This window comes from Eutrigla gurnardus (genome assembly GCF_963514095.1).
Source record: "Eutrigla gurnardus genome assembly, chromosome: 10".
Taxonomy (NCBI): domain Eukaryota; kingdom Metazoa; phylum Chordata; class Actinopteri; order Perciformes; family Triglidae; genus Eutrigla; species Eutrigla gurnardus.
Window position 1 is genome coordinate 24477019 of NC_139924.1, and position 20957 is coordinate 24497975.

The 20957-nt window shown below is 41.2% G+C and overlaps 2 protein-coding genes and 1 long non-coding RNA gene across 4 annotated transcripts in view; all 3 read right to left on the reverse strand.

Annotated features, from left to right (window-relative positions):
* Positions 1–335: 335 nt before the first annotated feature.
* On the reverse strand, positions 336–12987 carry LOC311019537 (high affinity cationic amino acid transporter 1-like). 2 transcript variants are annotated; one of them, XM_084019058.1, is made up of 12 exons: positions 12848–12987; positions 8391–8798; positions 8151–8309; positions 7902–8073; positions 7195–7328; positions 6892–7114; positions 6545–6684; positions 5841–5943; positions 5512–5717; positions 5268–5416; positions 2841–2949; positions 336–2744 (listed from the first exon to the last, which is right to left on the reverse strand). In XM_084019058.1, exons 2-12 carry the CDS (start codon positions 8770–8772, stop codon positions 2572–2574), a joined length of 1950 nt encoding a protein of 649 aa, XP_083875184.1. In that variant the 5' UTR covers positions 8773–8798; positions 12848–12987; the 3' UTR covers positions 336–2571. The 2 variants fall into 2 exon arrangements, with proteins under 2 accessions (XP_083875184.1, XP_083875185.1); XM_084019059.1 differs by lacking the exon at positions 12848–12987 and adding an exon at positions 9565–9582.
* A 3556-nt stretch (positions 12988–16543) lies between these two features.
* LOC311020274 lies at positions 16544–16777 on the reverse strand. Its single transcript, XR_014597892.1, has 2 exons — positions 16725–16777; positions 16544–16677 (listed from the first exon to the last, which is right to left on the reverse strand). It is a non-coding gene; the product is annotated as an uncharacterized lncRNA (long non-coding RNA).
* A 744-nt stretch (positions 16778–17521) lies between these two features.
* Positions 17522–20957, reverse strand: part of gbe1b (glucan (1,4-alpha-), branching enzyme 1b) — a 64046-nt gene continuing 60610 nt past the window's right edge. Inside the window, exon 16 of the mRNA XM_084020279.1 lies at positions 17522–18839. Within this exon, the coding sequence (XP_083876405.1) occupies positions 18777–18839 (63 nt within the window). The 3' untranslated portion in view covers positions 17522–18776. The remainder of the gene's footprint in view (positions 18840–20957) is intronic.

The following is a 20957-nucleotide window of genomic DNA, read 5'->3' on the forward strand; positions in this document are numbered from 1 at the left end:
TGGGCTCACGTCGCCCCCTGCAGGTCAAACCACCACCTCACCTCATCGACCACTTAACGTTGCGTAGAGCCGTGTGCATAAGGTGACCACAAAAACATGAATAAAGTTAATTCAAGTGCTTCATACAACCACACTTTCCTTGGATCATTATTACAACGTGTATTTTACAAACGTTCCATAAAATATCTATTATTATTATGATTTTATATTGTATTACATTATCAAGAGAATACACAGTAGGCAAAACTATTGTCACTATTTAAACATATTAAACCTAAACACATACTGCAAGAAAGTGGAGAAAAAAAAACAGGGGAATCTCACAATGCCAGTCTGTGGCTTTAGCTTTCAGCATTATTTATTTACACCAGTAACTTCACAAACCACAACCAACATCAATACAACACATGCCGAACAGGTGACCTTCACCTTCAATATAACGGAACAGGATGAGGACATCGGAAATCTCCCTTTCAAACTTCGTAAAGTTTTTAAATAGTGCAGCACACAAATGTTTACATGTTGACGTAAATTAGACAAAGTCAAGGGCAAATAATGTTTTAGGTTTAATTTAAACATCTAACTTCAAAGGGAGACGATATTCACCCACTGAATGAATCCCGACTACTTTGTGCTTTCAAACAAATATATTCCATCTATTTACGCTTCACAGCTGGAAGACTTTTGGCACAGTTTGCATTAATTATTTAATTTACATAATGCTTGCAATAAAAGCTGAGGGGCGATAGGACAGACAGACAAGTGGACGTTGTAATATGGGCAGTAACTATTTACAAAACTGACTTGAAATGTTGTAAATTGGCATTTTCTAAATCAGGTAATGATGGATGTAACAAAATGTACGTGTGATAAAGTCCCACTGATCCAAACACCTGCCAATTTAGATAAAGCCAAGTTGAGGATGGAAAACAGTACATTTCTGCAGGACCAACTTATTTTACAATGCTGCTTCAGTATCTTGAAATGTGAGACACCGTGTGTATTTACAAAGCAATCTAGCAATACTGCCAGTGAATTGCAATGTTGTTTTGATGCATAATCCAATTAAATGGAACAGAATTTGGCTTCTGGCAACATCAATACTTTCTCTCAATACACACAATGGCAAAAAAAAAGACTAGATTTCATCATAGTGTTCATTTAAAAACGGACTCAGTAAAGGCATTTTTCACTTTGTTGCATTTTCATTCATTAGTTTACACACATGTCTGTTCAGGTTTTAGCTGCCTTGGGAATCTGCACACACTCACAATCAGCAAGCCTTTCCAAAATCATTGAATCATGTCTGTCAGATATATTACCACTTTGGAAACTGTACTTCAGCCCATTCAGATGTATGTGAACTAAAAAGTGAAAATGCACCATTTGCACCAATGAATTTGCCCTTACAGATTATAAATACACACTTTATATACAGACTATATATATATATATATATATATCACAATTCTAGCTGATTTCAAGCAAGATCATACCTCCAAAAAGGTCCAACATTTTGGAAATATGTACTTATAATACATTCTCTGATGTACCTGATAAAATATTCCACATTAGCAGCTTTTTTTTGTTTGTTTCTCTTCAGCCAGTAACACAATGCAGTTACCTGATGGAGGCAATACTATAGTTTTTGATTTCTGGTAAATGTGTTCTGTGAGGAACCACACAAAGTGCGACCTCAGATTATTAGTAGTAGGATGAATTACTCTGAGTTGCACTGTTATTGTAAAACACAGGTAGGATATAGTGTTGTGCTTTCTATACAGTACATTTTCTCAGAAGCTTAATATCTGAGGCAAACTTACAACACAAGAAAGCACTGAAGATACAGCGAAAATCTCACTTTGAGAATAATTATCTGCCGATTTTAAAATTTATAAAATTTGTGAAATTAAGGGACGTAAAATAATCTCCAATGGGATTGGGACACAGTAGCCGGCACTGTGCTTCCTAATGCAGCATGACAAAAAGTGACAATGATTTACCACAAAATCTCCCAAAAATCAATGCAAATTTGCCTAAAAATTATAAAAAAGAGCCTCAGTAATTTTTAGCAAAATGGTTATGTAACTGTATTTTCTGTAAACAGCCGTCATTTAAACATATTGAGCAATTTCAAGCTAAAAGAGCAGTACCTAATGCTGAACTGGCAAAAATAAGTTAAATTCTGTTATTACAGAAATTGGGCTCATCGTTCTCATATATCGTGGACTATAATGATGTATGTGATGAATGTTGAACAGAGCTGTTAAAGCTACTTGTGCTTTGCCTTTGGTTGCTTTGGTTCCACCGAATTAATTGTGTTCAAGGTGCAAAACATACAAAAATACTTTCACCGAAAAAATTGGTTTTCTGATATTAAATATAGGTTTTCAGATGTATGGAGACTCATCTGTTTAAAAAAAGTTTTTACATCTAATTTGCCTTTTAAAATTTGATAAATATTTTTTGGCTTGTATCATGAGTAACTCGACACATAAAAGTCTCCTGGATTCGCAGCGATGTTGAGAATTTACCACAACAGAAAATAGAGTGGATCGGAGAGTCATTTCCTCAGCAATCTTCATCGTCGTCTCCGGTGGCGGTTAGCGTGTCGTGTATGAAGGCTTCCTTCTCTGTCTCCATGGGCTCTCCATTTATTGAGCAGGCGGGCGTGTAGGTGTTAGACCGGTTCAACGCGGCCTCTGCACTGTTGCGAATGCCATAGCCAAAGTAGATCAAGAAACCTACGGAAAAACATCGCGACAAAGACATTAACTCATTTTCAAAAGAACAGCAGAGATTATATTTGGCATTGTCGGCAGGAAAATCATCCAAAGTACCTAAGGCCATCCAGATGGCAAAGCGCAACCAGGTTCCTCTGTCGAGCTGCATCATCAGATAGACGTTGATGAACATACTAATGACTGGGAGTAATGGCAGCAGGGGAACCTGTGAGCAGAGAGCGTGTGTTCAACATTACAACTTTAGAGATAAAGAAAAGATCACAAACACCTTGTGAATAACGGCTGAGGGGGGAATGTTGAAGGGAAATCCATGACTATCAGCTCCAAACATCCCTGAAAACTAAGCAAAGGAATTTGAATACATCACACGTATTCTGTCATTATTTGATGAATCTCTTCTTAGAAGATACGGCATATTGTGTTTGCATCTTTTTATTCAGACGCCTACCATAAGGTGGAATATAAGTTATGCAATGATGGGATATCAAATTTCACATGTCTGCAAGTTCATTTTAATTATGAACTGAAATTAATGGATTGCTCAGATTTCCATGAGCTATAATGAGCCGTGAAAACAGGCCTCCTTTGTGTTGAGCAGCCTTTGTGTGAGCTTTAAGCACAAACTTAAAGTTTTCACTGCTTCAACAGTGCACGATTGATGTTATTTGTTGGCGACGAGTGGTAAATTGGCACTGAAAAGCCAAGTAACCATAACAACCACTCACTAATTAGGGGAAACTCGTGAAATACCCCGGTAAAGAAAACTACAGCATGGGAAATATTACATTTTGATAAATAGACGGTAACTTCTGGAGTATAAATACCACTTTTCACTTGTACTTTGTTGATGTTTGCTGTTCACTGTATGCTACATGTGACTAGGGTTGCAAAATTCCGGGAATTTTCAAAAGTAATTTATGGGAATTAATGGGAATAAACAGGAATAAACTGGGAATTTTTAAAATTGATGGTTGGCTCTTCAAAGGTACGACGGCGTATTAGGGCCAAGTATGAAAAAAAAAAAAAAAAAAATACGGACCTGGGGGAGGGGGTAATATTTCGAGAAAAAAGTGGCAAATTTGCGAGAAAAAAGTGGCAAATTTACGAGTTTAAAAAGTCGCAAATTTACGAGAAAAAACTCGCAAATTTGCGAGTTTTAAAGTGGCAAATTTGCTAGTTTATTATGATGCTAACAACCTGCATTTATGCTAGCTAACTTCGCTTCCGAATGTCGCTTTTATCTTTCTAATTAATTCATCCCAACGTGTGACGCTTTGCTAAGGCCCTTAAGGTAATGGCTGTTGATGGTTATTGTTGGTTAATTTTATTTGGGCCAAATTGTCATCTTATTTGTGTTTATTGAGCAGGTAGTTTGCCTAAGCTAGCTAGCGGTAGCTTTCACTTGTTGTCATAGCAACGGCAAACATCTGGGTCAAGCTACGTGATTACTTCCTCTATGACCGCTAGCTTAGCCAAACCATCCGATCAACAAACACACATACCGTAAGATGACAATTTGGCCCATATAAAATTAACCAACACTAACCATCAAGAGCCATCACCCTAAGGACCTTAGCAAAGCATTGACACACGGGATGGATTAATTAGAAAGATAAAAGCTACATTCATGGGAAGTTAGCTAGCATAAATGCCGGTTGTTAGCATCGTAATAAACTAGCAAATTTGCGACTTTTAATCTCAAAATATTGCCCACCTCTCTCGGCTCCGTTTTTTTTTTTTTTTTTTTTTTTTTTTCGACAGTGGCCCTAATACGCCGTCGTACAAAGGGGACTTAAATATATTTGAGGAAAGTTATTTTGTAGCATAATCTTGACTAAAACAAACAGATGCCATTCAAATACACTTGAATATCCATGCCATTCCTCAACCACATGCACAGAGCACACTGCTTAGTGCACGGCTATTGAGACCACGCCCCCTACTGGCACTGTGCATGCCTCCATCACATGTACAGAAGATCACTAGAAGACTGGACCACACTTTTAAGCCTGAAGCACAAAGACTATTGAAGGCATTGACGGTCAGTTTAAAAGATTTCCGAGAGCTTGCGGGCGGCGGCGCTCCGTCTCTCGAAATTCGCTGCTCCGTGACGGCATCGCACGGCTTCTTACAAAGACAATGAATGGGAACATTCCATTCCATTTTTGAATGAGTGCGGTTGGGAGATGATATATTGAACCTAACATTCCTGTTTTTGACTTCACCCATGAAACAACTAATTAGAACATGTTCTGTTCAACTTTAAAATAAATCTGTTTCTTATGACATCTGTTCATATTTATGCTTGAATATAATATATTCCCAGTTAGTTCCCCTAAATTCCCATTAATTCCCATAATTCCCATTATTCCCATGGCAAGTTTCCAAATTCCCAAGCTTAAGTTCCCGTGGAAATTTACCGGAAACTTTCCGTAAATTTACCAGGAGTTTTCCGCCCCTTTGCAACCGTACATGTGACTATGAAATAATGTGAGAAGTCTGTGGTGGAAGAACACACTCTACCTTGAAGGCAAGCTTGGCTTTGCTCTGCGGCTGTCTCCCCACAATGAAGGTGACAATCAGACAGAGCGCCATGAGAAAGCAGAGGACAGCCACTGTCCACACTGCCTGCTCCTGAACAGCTACAACACAGAAGACACACACCAAAACACCTGGAGGGAAGAAGAAAAACAGTAACGATCAGTGAGCAGGTGATATATTCAAGCACGTTCATCCAGTTTTCCCTGGGATTTCTAAAATGTCTCACCAAGTACGCTGGTGCAAATGTTGACGGCGAAGCCGGACAGAGGGGACGGCTCTGTATTTGAAGGGAAAAGGAGATTCCTGATGGTGAAGCGATCATCTGGTTGTGTTAGTATGTCGGTGTTTCCCTCGTTGAAGGACTCAGCCACTTCAGGTTCATCCTGAGTGCTGGCCATCTCATAGGCCAGACTGGGCTGCTCAGGCTGGTACCTTCAGACGGCGAAACAGACGCTCATTCAAATCAATGATGATTCATATCTATAATCCAATAAGCATTAAATACAGGATAATATGCATAACATCCAGTGAGGCTGGAGGTCAGATGAGGTCTACCTGAGGACCAGCACACAGGCAGCCACCAGACTATAGGCCAGCAAAGTGCCAATGGACATGAGGTCAACCAGGTCCTTCAGGTCAAACAGGAAAGCCATCACAGCTGCAGGACACACAGGAGAAAAAAAAGACATCAGCAACATGATAAACACCTAACTAATCCAATTATTAGAGGATTCATACACATTTGTAAACTATTACTGCACAGCTCCATTTATTCACAACCTGGTGTGATTTTGCCACCATCCTCCTGACCCCAAGAGGGCACCTCATCTCAGCCAACGTACCAGACATAAGCCCTGACACCAAGGTGGAGATGATGGGCGTCTTCCTCGCGCTGACACGCGCCATAAACGAGAAGAGCAGACCATCGCGAGCCATAGCAAAGATAATGCGTGGAAGTGGAAACATGGAGCCAAGGAGACTAAGCAAAGGATGAAGGAGGGAGGAGGAGGAGGAGGCAGAGATAAAGAAAATGTTCGGGAACTTTGGTTTCACACCAGGCCTCAACATCCTGTTAAACAACACAGGATGCTGTACATAGACCGCTCCTGTGCCAGATTTGTACATGGCAATAATTAAAGAAGGTTTATGCTGTTTCGTCATCTTGATTTTGGTCGAGTGCTTTTGTTGAGGCCACGTGTTTTCTTGGCTAATCGTGATAGAAACCCCGAGCAGTTAGTAGGTTTAGGTCATGACCTCACCTGCAGCAACACCGGATGTTATTGTGGCTGTTAGAGGGACTTTGGTACGTTTGCTGATTTTGGCCAAACGTTTGAAGAGCAGGCCATCTTCTGCCATGGCCCAGATTATTCTGGGCATTGGGAACATGGAGCCTAGTAAACTAGTACGGGAGAGAGAGAAAAAAGCATGCCGTGCAAGTGAACGCACACAGTTAGAATATAAAACAGTGGACTGTTGAAAAGTGCTGAATTAAATAAAAGACAATGCATTAAAAATCAGAGTACTACACATTAATTGATTATTTATTAAAAAAAGCATCTAAACATTTGCAAGTCCTCTATGACTTAGGCATAGGAGAGCCTCTTACCTGGTCGACAAGGCACATAACGAGCCAATGGCCACTGCATAAGTGGCTCCATCCCAGCCTATATACTTAAAGGCCACTGGCAGTGGGCTGTTCTTGTCCAGCAGGTAGTAAGGCATCATCATAGTCAGGGCCGCGGACACGCCGAAGTACGCCACAAAACAAATAAGAAGCGAGGACACAATGCCAATAGGGATGGCTCTCTGAGGATTCTTCACCTCTTCTCCTGGGGAGGAGGAAACAGAACAGGAGATGTGAGAGGATAGGAGTCTGTGTTGCTTATTGCTTTAATGTATTCCCACTCACCTGTAGTAGCAATGCAGTCAAAGCCTATGAATGCATAAAAACAGGTGGCAGCACCAGAGAGGACTCCGGTCATGCCAAAAGGCATGAAGCCGCCAGCACCGATGCTTTCTTCGGATGGTAAGGTATGAGTCACACTGGGAGCAAAAGGAAGAACGTTTGTTTATTTCAAACACAACAAACAAGTTGATCATGAGTAGGGCTGAAACAGTTACTCGAGTAACTAGATTACAAAAAATGCTTGAGGCAACAACTCGGCCTCAAAGCTTTGTTCAATTCCTATCTCAGCATTACGCTGCCAGCTCAGCGCAGGGATCGTTGTTCCACACGGACCACTTTCCATGAACCGGGCGGTCCAGTCAGGCGTAGTTTTACTAAGTGGTTGTTTCATTCCGTCTCCGGTTTTACATTATGCAGTACAGCCTGAACCAGGCTGGGAACGCTGCCTTTACTGTCGGAGCGTCATCATTCAGAATCAGAATTCTTAAAACGGGAATTCTTATCTTCATTCCCGTTTACAGTCAGTGACCGAATGTGTTAAGGAATGAACAGTGTATATGGGAACTATATATAATGTTAATTTTGTATCCGATCACTCGATTAATCGATGTAATACTCGGTAGATGACTCGATTACAAAACGATTCCATAGCTGCAGTCCTAATCGTAAGGCACGTCGCACACTAACAATAAGCTCTGCGTTTCACCTACTTGAGGCTGGAGTTGCTGGTGGCATTGAGGATTTCTTCAGGGTTCACGTTCCAGTTCTTTAGGTTTCCTTTGACCAGGCCAGAGATGATCATGAACAGCAGCACCACCACGTTGACGCAGGTGAACACTTTATTTACAAAGGCCGACTCCTTCACTCCGAATACCAGCAGACCTGCGAGCCGTTAAGAAAGACAATGAAAAATGAGACAAACATTTTTAGCAGATATATATATATGAACTGCTCCTTACCTGTCAGAGTGATTATTATGAAGACGGCAAATATGTCTGGATACTCTGCCAGGACCCCCGGGGCGTTCATGGTCATGTAACGTCTGCAGAAGTACTCAATGTGCCGTCCAATCAGCTCATCAAAGGTTGCGCTCCATGCTCTGGCCACACTTGAAGTTCCTGTCGAGGATATTATTATGATTATATCATGTAAACTGAACAATAATAACCACATTCACTTCCTTGTTAATTGTGTCTCACCAATGACATAAGAGAGGATGAGGTTCCAGCCTGTGACAAAGGCCCACAGTTCCCCAACGGTCACATAGCTGTAGAGGTAAGCCGAGCCAGTTTTGGGGACACGGGCTCCGAACTCGGCGTAGCACAGACCAGCCAGGACCGAGGCCAGGGCAGCTATGAGGAAGGAGAGGACGATGGCGGGTCCGGCGCTGTCCCGGGCTACGGCGCCAGCGAGGACGTAGACTCCAGCACCCAACGTACTGCCGACGCCCAGAGCCACCAGGTCAAACGTGTTGAGGCATCGACACAAGCGGGAGTCATCCGAGTTACAGTCCACAACCTTCACCCGCAGGAGCTGCTTCCCAACGCCCTTTAGTGTTGCCAGAATCATCCTGGCCGGCATCAAAAGCTCTGCACGAGATAACTTACCTGTTGATAGAATGAGACAAAATGACTGTGAGCACTGATATCACGCTGCATGTAATCAAACAGAAGGAGGAACAAATTAAATAAAAGAACTGGCCTCAGATCAGGCAACTCCCAACTGTCTCAGATCAGGCAACTCCCAACTGTTACTTGTCGTCATTTAATGTTTTAAGAGATTATAGTTGAGTTGATTAAACAAATGGCTACAAAATGCTAGTTTTTATTGCCACAAAAAAACAATTTAATCCCAAGTGCTGCTCACTTTAATTGAATTACCCTCAATTTTGCTTAAATTTTGAAGTGACTGACTGAAGACTAACATTAGACATAGTCAAATAATGTAACAACTTCTGATTGGACATACCCTAGTATGCAGTATGCGCAAATATATTCTAGAACATCATTATGTGGATCATACTTCTTTTGGGTTATCTTTCTCAATTACAGTTTTCTTTTAACATATATTGTTCCAGGTGAGAGAGCAGGCAGCAGTACCACTCCAGTCAGCTGAATCCCCATCGAGATGAACCTACTTAAGATACAAAATGTTTTTTCTCATCAAAATATACCAATATGTCAAATTAAGGCACATGAACAAAATGTTTTTTTAAGATACTAAACTCTGATGCTGCCAGAGGTTTCACAACAACATTATTTGAACAATGACATTGCTATTCAGGGCATAATCCCGACAATCCAGGATCCGATTTCAAAGCCTCTTTAAAAAACAGTACAACAAACATAGACGACGACGATCTGACCAACTCACTCTCACAACGCAAAACAAAAAACCAGATCTTCGGTCTTCGCTGACAAACGGATGTTCTTTCAGTTTAAAAAGCCCCCGACCCCGTTCTCCAGGAGTGTAGCTGTGGACTTATTTCCATTCGGCTGTGGATGGATAGAGCTGGGAGACGTTTACAAGCGCTGGTTGGACACGTGACTCAGACGCCTGTTAGTGTACAAACCACTCAGGTATCCAGCTCACAAATAGAACAGTGACACTTCACATGGCCTCCAAACCCCCCCGAACAACAGCGACTGACAGTGGCAGGCTCTCTAGTAAAGTCATGAAAAAAAAAGTGTACTCTTTTACCTTCTTACAACAGAAATACGAGTTAAAAAGTCATTTTAAATTAAATTAAATCCAGATTTGGGGTGCTGATTATACACTTTGAATTCCAATGAAATAAGACAATATCAATCACATGCTCTGTGAACATGCAGACGGCCATTTCCACCACCTATGGGAGTTGTGTACATTCTTCCAAAAGACAACCAGACTCAAGGACTAAATGAGACAAAAGCTGCCGTTGCATTGCTTTTTGTTGTCTGTCTAGGTTATGATGACCTGAACAGTTTGAGCCACACAATCCACTGGGCTAAAGGCTTGATTAGACCACCAGGCAGAGGTCAAAACAACCCTGCTAGTTGACATTAAGCTGAGGCGAAGGAAAACCTGTGTACTTTTAACAGAAATGTCCTCGTTTGATGCACAAGCTGGGACATGTATAACATCGCGGCCCGGCCACAAAGGGTGGGAACAGCGAGGGGTTCAGATCGTAGTGGAGCATTCACAAGATGAGACATGTAGTGAGCTAAAAAAAGGAGAGTGGGCAGGGTAGAGCCCTGCCCTCCTCTCAGCCAATCATCAAACCCGCCACCTGCCCATGACGCACACACGTGGGCCATGTGGCTGAATATGGAAAAGCAGTCACATGTTTTCCCTTTGCAAAATACTTCTGCTCCTCCAAAAGTCATGGATGTTGGCAGTGACATTGTTTATATGCATGGAGTTGCTCAGCAGAGACCATTGACGTCCCACTTGGCCCACGAAGGGTATTTAGCAGCACTACAAAAAGCGCTCCTACCCTTGTGGTGTGATTGGAGACGGGGCAAACAAAGTACCACGCGAGGGTGATCAGAAGAAGGACACAAGCCAACAAACTGAGGCTCCCCAAACATGTAGGCCTTATTGACATCCGTAGGGCCACAATGACCTTGTAACATTAAAGCTTCGAAGAACAGACTGTAACAAGAGCCAGCCACGAGAAAAGGAACTACAGCCTATATTAGGCCGAAGTGCTGCTGATGTGTTCACACTTTCACAGACAGAAGGCTCAAAGTGGCTCTTGAGCAAACATGCCCCTGGTGTAAGCAAACAGGAGAAACTCAAATAAATGATCTCCACAAACATTCAGTTTTAAGACGCAGGCAGGTGAAGAATGAACATCTCCATTCCTTAGCAGTGTAATGGCTGAACGTAAAGGACACATACACAGTACATCCAATAATAGTATCATCCATAATGTAGATTTAGAGATATTGACACCTTAGTTTGAAGCCAGGTGCAACCTCAAAACCAGCCCCCCACCCCGTTAGAGCTCAGCTGACGTGACCTTGGCTTCCCACTGATTCAGTGTTTACATTCTGTGCCTGCCCTCCTCATGGAGTACTCTGTGACTTTATGCATAAATGTCACAGTAACACCATAAAAAGCATCTACGCAATAACTTTCACCCCCAAAACATGTGAGACTGCCATTTTATAGACTTTAACTTCACAAGAGTGTGAGAGTGTGTGTTTTAATCTGATAATAATAGTTATAGTTAGAATAATAGTTAAGGTGTCCCTAGTTTTCAGCAACAGCCCTCAGACTCAGATAAGTGTCTGAACACCAGCTGGCACTGTGTCCATAACACTGCTCCTAAATATTGGAAAAACTGATAAATTCACATGTATTTGGCAGGTGATCAAACACATGTCCATTTTATTCCATTATTATATAAAGGCACAGGTGTTCCATTTATTGATATGAATAAACTGCCTCATTATAGATATCTAAGACATCTACACAATGTTTTATCACTGCACAGATATATTCCTGGTTGTTGAAGCAGTATAGCCATGACGTCTGTCACAGTTTCAGCTTAAAGTCTCAAAAAGTACAAAAAAAAAGTAAAATTATGGCCCTTACTCCACTTTAAACCTGCATACGCTTCTTATGGAAAGAAAATTGGTCAGATTTTAATAAAATACTGTTTCTTAGTCTGTTTCCGCAAAGTCTGTGTATTTAGAGAATGTATGGGATCAACAGAAAAAGTACTGGAGATGAAAGAAGATGAAACCAAATCCTACTTTTTAGAGGATGTTTCAGCTGTTATTTTAATTGAAGAATTTTCCCTTTCATTCAAACACATGTGATAACTGCAGGGAAGAAAAACCTGTCTACAGCACAAATTAATCATACTTTACATAAGTCAAGATGTCCCCTTTAGCCTGGGATTATGTCAACATTGCCATTCATGATTTGGCTGCACAGCAGGTCATTGTTGAATGATAGATGATTAAGGTTGATTTAACTGATTCATGCTATACATTTGATTTCATTTGGTCTTAAATTAGCACGATTAACGGGATTGACGATTAACTAATATTGTATTTGTACAGTTCAAACGACATTTGGCAATTTAATATCAAATGTAATTGAATGCATCACTCACAGCTTCACATAAATGCACTTTCAGACATATGTTTAAGTCTTCCACGCGCTCCAGACTCTTAGTCCAAGCTTTGTTCTTCAGCCACAGAAAACTTCACACGGATGAAACATGCGTATTAATGCTCATATATATGACGTGTGTGTGGGGGGTTCAGCGTGGGTTCACACGAGTTCACACAACACACACCACGGGTGCTATATAGGGGAATGTTTCGGACGTATAGCATGTAAACACACCTACTTCCGTTTAGATAGTCGCGAGGATCTTAGCGTCGCACGTGCACGTCCTGTTAACAGTCCGCGGGTACAGAATGAAGGGAAAAGTTACACCCAAACTGCTTACGGGTCTCCTCGGATTGGATTGCATCAGCCGGATGGTTCCTGATCCGGGCCATGTGCGTCTCACTACTCACTACTCACTACCACTTCCTACTCACAATTCATGGCTGAAAACCGTCCATGCTGCCCCCCTCGCCCTCCCATTCACGCGGCAGCGGCTTCACACGCGGAACAATTGATCAGAAAAAAAGCACAACTGTGCACGTCTTACCTTCTCCGAGAAGAAAAGCCGATCACAAACCGCTTTATTCAGTTTGCGCGACTCAACTGAGGCGTAAAACGCTCCGATCAGTCTGAAAAGTGTGACATATGGTTTGTTAACAAGAGGACACTCACTAACACATGCAAACACACTAACGCGCGAGCGTGCATGCACGTGCACGCACACACACACACACACACGGACGCACGGAGCCAACTGTGGAGATACGCCCTAGCTGTCTGGCTCCACCCGTTTCACCGCTACATCCAGGTTGTAGACGTAGCCTACCATCTGCAAAACCCACCAGCAACCGTCAGGTGACGCTCTTTACAAGCAAATGCCCCTTTAGGAAGATCCTGGACGGTTAGGAGAACCAGCCCCTTTAGTCGTGTTGTAAATGCAAAGCTGGCTCTATATCAGTACGCACACGTTGGCACATTGTCCCTCCTTCCTCTCCGTACATAGGATGACCACGGATGGCTTGTGAAGTTGTCTCGGTGAGGAAACAAAGCTCCATTCTCTGATTTGCCTGTTCTGACTGTGGAGCTGTATCATGTCGTGATCCTCTTATTTCAGCCCCCTCCTTGATATATATAGGCCCAACATCTACACCAAGCTTTGGGATTATCAATGCAAGGGGATCCTTTTAGACTGGAAATAATAATAAATGGAATCCATTCATTCCGCGCTGGCTGAGATCAAAACAGAGGTCAAAAGAGGTGTTGGGGGGTAATAAGATGATGAAGGTGCATGGGCTGCCTTTTCAGTGAGGTTATGGCAGCAAGATGCATTGAAAAGAGGGCTTTTCTTCTAAATTTGCTTCCACCCAGGACAACAGTTGTCTAATGTGCAAAAGAAGAACAAGAATGTCACCTGGCCCTGGTTTTCCCTGAAAAACGAGTGGTGTAAAACCTAAAAAATACACTCCCTGCTCTCTGAAACGTTTGGAATAATCATCCATTATTAATATCAGGCTATTTAAACATTGAATTGTAGTTCAAAATGTTGTATAGACACTTATTATGAGGGAATTCTTGATATCAGTTTCATCTTCGTGCTTTCAATAGAGAGATTGCTTGGTCCGATGTTTAGTATTGCTTAGAGCACAAACATTGGAAGTCTCTGACAAAAGAAAAAAACAGACGCTACAAAAGCTAGTCCCAGTTTGTGCCTCTGATGTATTACATTTACATTCAAGTCACAGAGGTAAGCCTTTTTCCCAGAAAAATAAATAATAAATACCCAGTGATCTTTGAAAAAACACAATCCTCAAAGACTCTTCTTACCATCTGGATAAAACAAAAAAAACCAGTCGCCAGAAAAAAATGTTGCCATTGTATTTTTCTGCAAACCCCATGATGTGTTGAATTTCAACATTTTCTGAACAAAACAATATTATTTCCTAAATACCTTTCTTATCAGTCCCTTATGACGCTTGCAGAAACGCACAATGCCACAAGTTTAGAGTTTAACGTTGTGAAACGCTTGATTAGGTTTGAGCTACAAAACGTCTCTGTTAAGGTTAGAAAAATGTCCCATGTTACATAAAATGTACTTTCTGGATAGCTGGAAATACTTTCAAAACATGGCAAATGGGTTAAACATCTTTTTTATTCTAGAGTGAACAGATTATGATTTAAATCCAGAGGGTTAGAAGAGACTTTGAGGACTCTTGATGAATATCTTCAGATTAGCATTGACTTTTAAATGACATCCTGTCTTTATTTTTGACAACAAAGCGATGCTTTGCTCTGTGACACCAGTTTAAAGGTATACACAAGAAGCTATCTTATTTGGATCTTGGATCCTGTGTTTGCTATGGGTTGGGATGCCTTTAGAACAATGTTGCAGCCCAAACCTACCTTTCCTCTTCAGCATGACACTAAAACAGACCGTTCAGATTCTCAAGGCGCCGATGATTTGTCCCAAATGTCTGTTGAACCAACCCAGTAAATCATAGTACGGCCATTTTACCATTAAATACAACAAGCGGTTCTAAAAAAGCATCAGGTTTTCAAACCTGCATTCTTCTCAAAACCCACAGGCTACCTCTCTTCAAAAACAACCATGAAGCTGTGCTTTTATCATCTGTTCCAAATATTCATGAGAGGAAAGAACAAGATAAAGATCTTGTGTGTAATCTGAACTTTACTACTCATATTATGTGCTTAAGCTGTCAAACAGGTGTTGGTTTTCTCTGCTGCTTGAGCCATCTGATATCATGCCGATAGAAAGGGAAGCCAGCAGGCACTCTTCTTTATCCCCATATTCAATGACATTGGCCACACAAATCTTATTTATTTATTTATACTAGACGTTGAACTATTCTAAACGGTCCTCTGAGTTTTTCCCCAAAATGATTTATTGGTTGTTTTCCTACCAGAAAAGCAGGTCACATGACCTAACAAACAATTCACTGATAAATGTCTTTAAAGGTGCTTAAAATAAAAGACTCACATGCACACTAACTATGTAAACAAAGCACAGAGAAGCTCGGAATATGACTTGATTCTCTGCTCAGGTAGACGTTACTCCACCATGTCTTTTATATTTTATTTACGTTGCAAATAGTTACTCTGAATGCTGTCAGCTACATTTCTACCACATTCTACATCTAGATGTAAGCCAGCATTTATCTGGAACCTAATAGAATCACAGGCATTTGGAGCTGCGGAGGTAGAGCGAGTCGTCCTCCAATCAGAAGATCGGTGGTTCGAATCCCAGCTCCTCCAGTGCCGAAGTGTCCTTGGGCAAGATACTGAACGCCAACTTGCCCCCGGAGGCTGTGCCATCAGTGTATGAACGGGTGAATAGACTGTAAAGTGCCTTGAGTAGTCGAAAAGACTAGAAAAGCGCCATAGAAATGCAGGCCCATTTACCGTTTTGTATGAGACCTGCAGCAATGTGTGCACATGAAATCCCTTCCCGACTTGTACGGTCTCCTGGGTCAGACTCTGAAAACTTCCTCTCGGTGCATGTCAAACCCCCAATTCTGTCTTTGACAATATTGCATTCTGCAGGATCTTCCCTCCAGGCATCTCGATGTTTGTGAGCCCATAAGAAATACAAACAGACAAACTATTCAAACAGTCTGTGCTTTTTCAGGGTTACTCGTGAAATCTTCTCAGGTTCAGCGTGATTGTGCCGGATATCTCATGGCAGTCATATATACAGAGGTTGCACTCAACAACAGAAACCCCTCTAGCATTCAGTGTAACATATTGTGAAGCTTACCTTTCAGTTTGCTGCGAATCACAACATCTGTTTGAACAAGCCATCCCACACTGGGGGGATGGTGCATTTGCCTTTATTATATACTGTATGTGACAATGTCATCTGGACAAAAGCCACATTGTGATTTATATTATGAGTATGATTTTTTTAAAGTATGATTTTTACTCATATTTATTATTATTATTTCCATGTGCACATAGATACATACAAAGAGACCCATTCTCATTTTCTAACACACAAACATCTATAAACAATACAATTATATCTATTATGCATTCATTATTTTATTTTTATTATTATATTAATTGTATTATTATTATTATTATTATTAATAAGAATGAATGCCCACTTACAATACTCCCTCTAACAGAAAAACTATACCATATTCAAACCATCCATTTAAACACACAAGTCCTGTGTAAAGGTGTATTTCGTGTCACATTTTTTGTCCGTATAATTTATATTAAAATTAAGAAAGAAGAAGCTGTTTGTATAAATGCACTATAGCAGCACGACGTGAAGATGCCTCGGAAAAGTATTATGGTCTGATGAGTGGTCTTTCATCCCCCTTACATCATGTTGTGAGAACCACTGAGGTGGTTCCTCTGTAGAGTCCCACATTTCACAGCTTCCCTGGTCAACGAGTGGGAACTGGGAAACTTTTACCTTCTTCTGTCGTCCCGAAGGTTTCGGGGCTTTTCCTTTAGTCTGGTCCAAACCTCTCCGTATAAGTGTGTGACGGGACAGAATCAGTAGTCAGACCCAACATCCAGTTCATCTACATTTTTCTTGTGGCTCGACAGGCACTGATTTATTCTTATTAGTGTTAATGACAGAAATATGCAGTCATAGTCGCTGTGTATAAGACATCAGTTGTACTTTTGAGAACAAATGCAGACAATTCACATTGGCAGGAGTAGAAGGACAATGTCGCTGGGTCAGATGAGGGATGATTAAACACTCCGCTTCAATGTCAACCTTGTTGCTTGATATATTTGCCGTGATCCGCTCTGTGATTTTCAAGAGTTTTGAGTGTTTGAGGCAATTGTGAGTGTTAGGCGACACCAAAAAAGAAATGACATGTTCCTGATACACTGAATGATGGTCCTGAATATAAACGTGTTTTCCTAAACTGCAAGGGGAGGCAGATCAAACCCTGCCATATGCTGCAATACCCGGTTTACATGGCTGAGGATGTGCTAATGCAGTAGGTGAGGATCACAGCCTCGCAGAATCTGTGGCACTAAATCAGTGGATGCTCAACATCAGCTCTGGTTTCACTTATAACAGCATTGCTTTTGGTAAAATGTTCAGAGAACGCTGGAAGTTGTCCAGAAGACATCCACTCAATGGCAACAAGAGACTTTAAGAAAGAGCTAGAGGACTTAAATAAAGGCCTGAAACAGATGAATTTTGCAAAAACATAATTTAAAATGATGAGTCATCTGGTTTGAATGTCCATTTTAATGATTTCTTGCATTGAGTTCAGCATTCACAAACACAGACATCAGAGATGTTTTAGTTAATCAGTAACCTGCTCACTTAACAGTGATGAGGAAAGAGTGTTGCAGCTGTTCTTTGAGATGCTCAATCATCAAGTGTGTTGAGATAAAAGTCACAGAAGTCGGAGCTAACCAGGAGAGGTGCACGTCAACATCTGTGTTTTTTTTTTTTAAATAATCCCAGAGGAATGCTACAGTATCTTATGAACAAAGTGCCTAAGATCACGGTGACTTAAAGTACTCAAGTGTGCGAATCATACCTGTAAAACCCACACAAAATGATATGTTCATCATCTCAACTTTAGTAGAATTGAGCAGAGTTCGAAGACTTTACTGAAATATGCGACATTAATGCGTGGGATAATCACGAGGAAAAAAAAACATGCATTACTTTTTGTTAAGTGGGGGGAAAAAAACTATGTAACTCAGCTAAAAATGTTATTTGTGAATTATGGAACACACTGTGGACAATCCAAATTAAATGATTTTATCACTTCGCTTTAGCTGCAAATTACTGGCTTAATATAAGGGCCATAAATAACCACATAAATGCTCCCGCTAGCTGCATATATTAAAATATTATGACACAACTGTTTTAGGTACCCATTAAAAGTATAATGACTCAAAGCAACTTATTACTTTGTGCAAATTGCAATATTTTCATACGTACGAGATCCAAAAAGCGAATTAAGAAAGAAGGCTCACCAATAATTAAATACCTGGACGTTCTGTTTCCCCATTGCTGGTAATACTGTAAATCTCTGTGTCTATGACACCGTAATGTAATCTGTATGAACACAAAATAATTAGACCACGTGAATATTCTTATTTTCTCTGAGCTTTTCCCTCTGCCACAGTCGCTGGTCGTGTGTTTCAGATGTCACGCCAGATTCAACAGAGCCTATAAATGGCTGCTGGCTGGTGGTGGATGGACTCGGCAGGGCTTTAACTTTTAGCATCTAGCTGCTGGTTTGGTTGGACGCTTCCCAAATGGACCAATCTGTAGCAAATGGGGTTACACAGCATCTAAGGTTGCAGATGGAGTACGCCAGCAGCCCTCCCAAAAAAAAAACATCACAACACACGCAAACAGTGGATTTGGGTGGTGCGCAAAGTTGACACTAAGATGAAGGTGATTGTTAACACTCGGTTTGAGCTTGGAATCCATTCTCAATCCTGGGCTCTGTGGAGACAATCATCCTCTAATAACAGTAATCTATCTCCTCGTTGGCCAGGACAATAGCTGTTCTGCAGGGGATGTAGACCTGAGAGAGGCAGAGAGACAAAGAGAGATAAGAGAGTGAGAAGAAAAGTGAGTTGACAATTGAAGATTAATGATGCTAACAAGACCACCGATTTTCGGAAGTTATTGAATCTGTCCCCTTTTAGAAGTCAGGCATGGAGGCACTAGTGTGCCTTGATGATCAGGCGTGATTGCTCCTCACAATCAAGGTCGACATGACGGCTACATGAAGGAGGAGAAGACGGCGGCATTGAAGAAGAGGATGGGGGAAGAGGATATTCAGATCTGAGCAGAAAAGTAAGTCCTCAGAGCAGAGAGTAGACAAACATAGAGGTGATGGAGGAGGACTGTCAAGGTTAGAGAGGTATAATCAAAGTGTGACGGAGTTGCAGCTACACTGCAGCTACCAGAACTCTGGGTGGCACTGGAGTCAGCACATCGGAAGCTTAACGCTGTGCTTCTGTAGCGTTTCATTTTCAGCTGTGAGCTATGGAGAATGTGCATCACGGCGTCGTTGGTGCTTCACATTTCTTGATCGGTGACTTAATCGGTCTCAAATTCATTAACATTACATTGCGTTGCAAGCTTGTGCACTCAAGTGAACAATCCCCAAATGAGCAATCTTGCCTAAAGTGGGGGGGGGGGGGGGCAAAAAAAAAAAAAAAGTAATCATAATTTTCAATTCTGAACTTTGCAATCAATGCAATTACTGTGTGTTTCATCATATTGGCTGTGCATCAACTGTAAACTTGAGATTCTGTGAAGATACAATCTGCCAGTGGGCATAAGCTGAGCTAAAAGAATCTCCGGGGTTTTGGTGGAGTGAAGAAAAAACATGTCAGCAAAAAAAAAAAAATCAGCACACCATGAAAAAAAAAAGAAGGGAACCAAGCCTGGAAATGTCAGATTCCTTATATATACAGTACAAAGAAATCTTAGTGAGTGTTCGTTTGGAGCGGTGTAGCTAATAAAGTCTTTGATCAATCCTTTTGATATTCACAGTGTCGTTTGCAGGCAAGGAGCCACTGTGTACCATTAGTCATTTCAGATTTATGCCAAAGGAAAAGCCAAGCAGACATAAATGATGCTATATTTCCCAACAGAAAACTGAAAAAGAGCGCAGAACTGTAAACAATTCAATCACCCCCTGAACTCTTCAAGCCGCCCCTCGGCATCAGTGGATCTGAGCTCGCTGCGGATGTGTTTCTTTGGCAACAGTTTGTCACCGAGGGAGCCGAGCGGCTCGGCGCCGAAACACTGACACAGACATTGGTGACTAATTAAACAGTCACAGTGGGAGAGTCTCCATGCAGCAGAGAGAAGAGAAGGCAGAATAAATCATTGTACCTGTTTAGACAAATGCTACCACTGTGCCTTACCTGGAATATGTCAATAGTTTTTATATTCAGCAAACAGATAATAATTCTGCAACAAATTCTAAATCAATCTGTGAAGAAAGAGAAGCAGTTAACTCCACCGCAATAAAAAAAGCAATCAAATTATTTCCATTGTGTTAAATTTGATATTCTCTTATAACGAGCTGAGCTTAAACAACACTGATCTGATGTAGACAAAGTATTACAGCTAAACTATTCTGCTTTGTCTTAGACATTTCCATGTATTGTTCTCACTGCTCCAGAATTGTTTCCCTTTTTTTTTTTTTACATACAATATTAAAATGTGTTTGCAGATCCTTGCAGCTTGTTTGAGCTGAGTGATCCATCATAGTCGATGCCATATCGTCATTTTAGGAGATAATGCATTTATAAGAAAGCCTTTGTAACTTTGTAACAGCAGCAACCACAAAGAAAGGAGCACAAAGGGACACCTAACAACCAGACAATGGCACAGCTGTGTTGTTTGTGGATGTCTCTTTGCTCCTATATGTTGCCAGTTTTTATTGGTATATTTTCATAGTACATGTTTCTAAACCCAGGGACTTCCCCGATTAACCTTCGGCATTAACATCTACTTTAAATCACACATCCAGCCATCCAAAATTATCAGAATCCACCAACGTTTTTGCGAAGGCGATGCACAACAAGCAACCCTGGTCTTCCAGCATCTGACTGGATTCGTATGAATATTTCCATAAAGTCTGTGCTGCTTCCTGATGAGTCATTGGAAGTAGGTGTTTATC

Coding starts and splice junctions, on each gene's coding strand:
- LOC311019537 (XM_084019058.1), bottom strand. CDS start 8,772: ATGCCGGCCAGGATGATTCTGGCAACACTAAAGGGCGTTGGGAAGCAG. Junction 8,074..8,150: donor CATAATAATCACTCTGACAG/GTAAGGAGCAGT, acceptor AACGGCTCGCAG/GTCTGCTGGTATTCGGAGTG. Junction 5,944..6,544: donor AACATCCGGTGTTGCTGCAG/GTGAGGTCATGA, acceptor TGTGTCCTGCAG/CTGTGATGGCTTTCCTGTTT.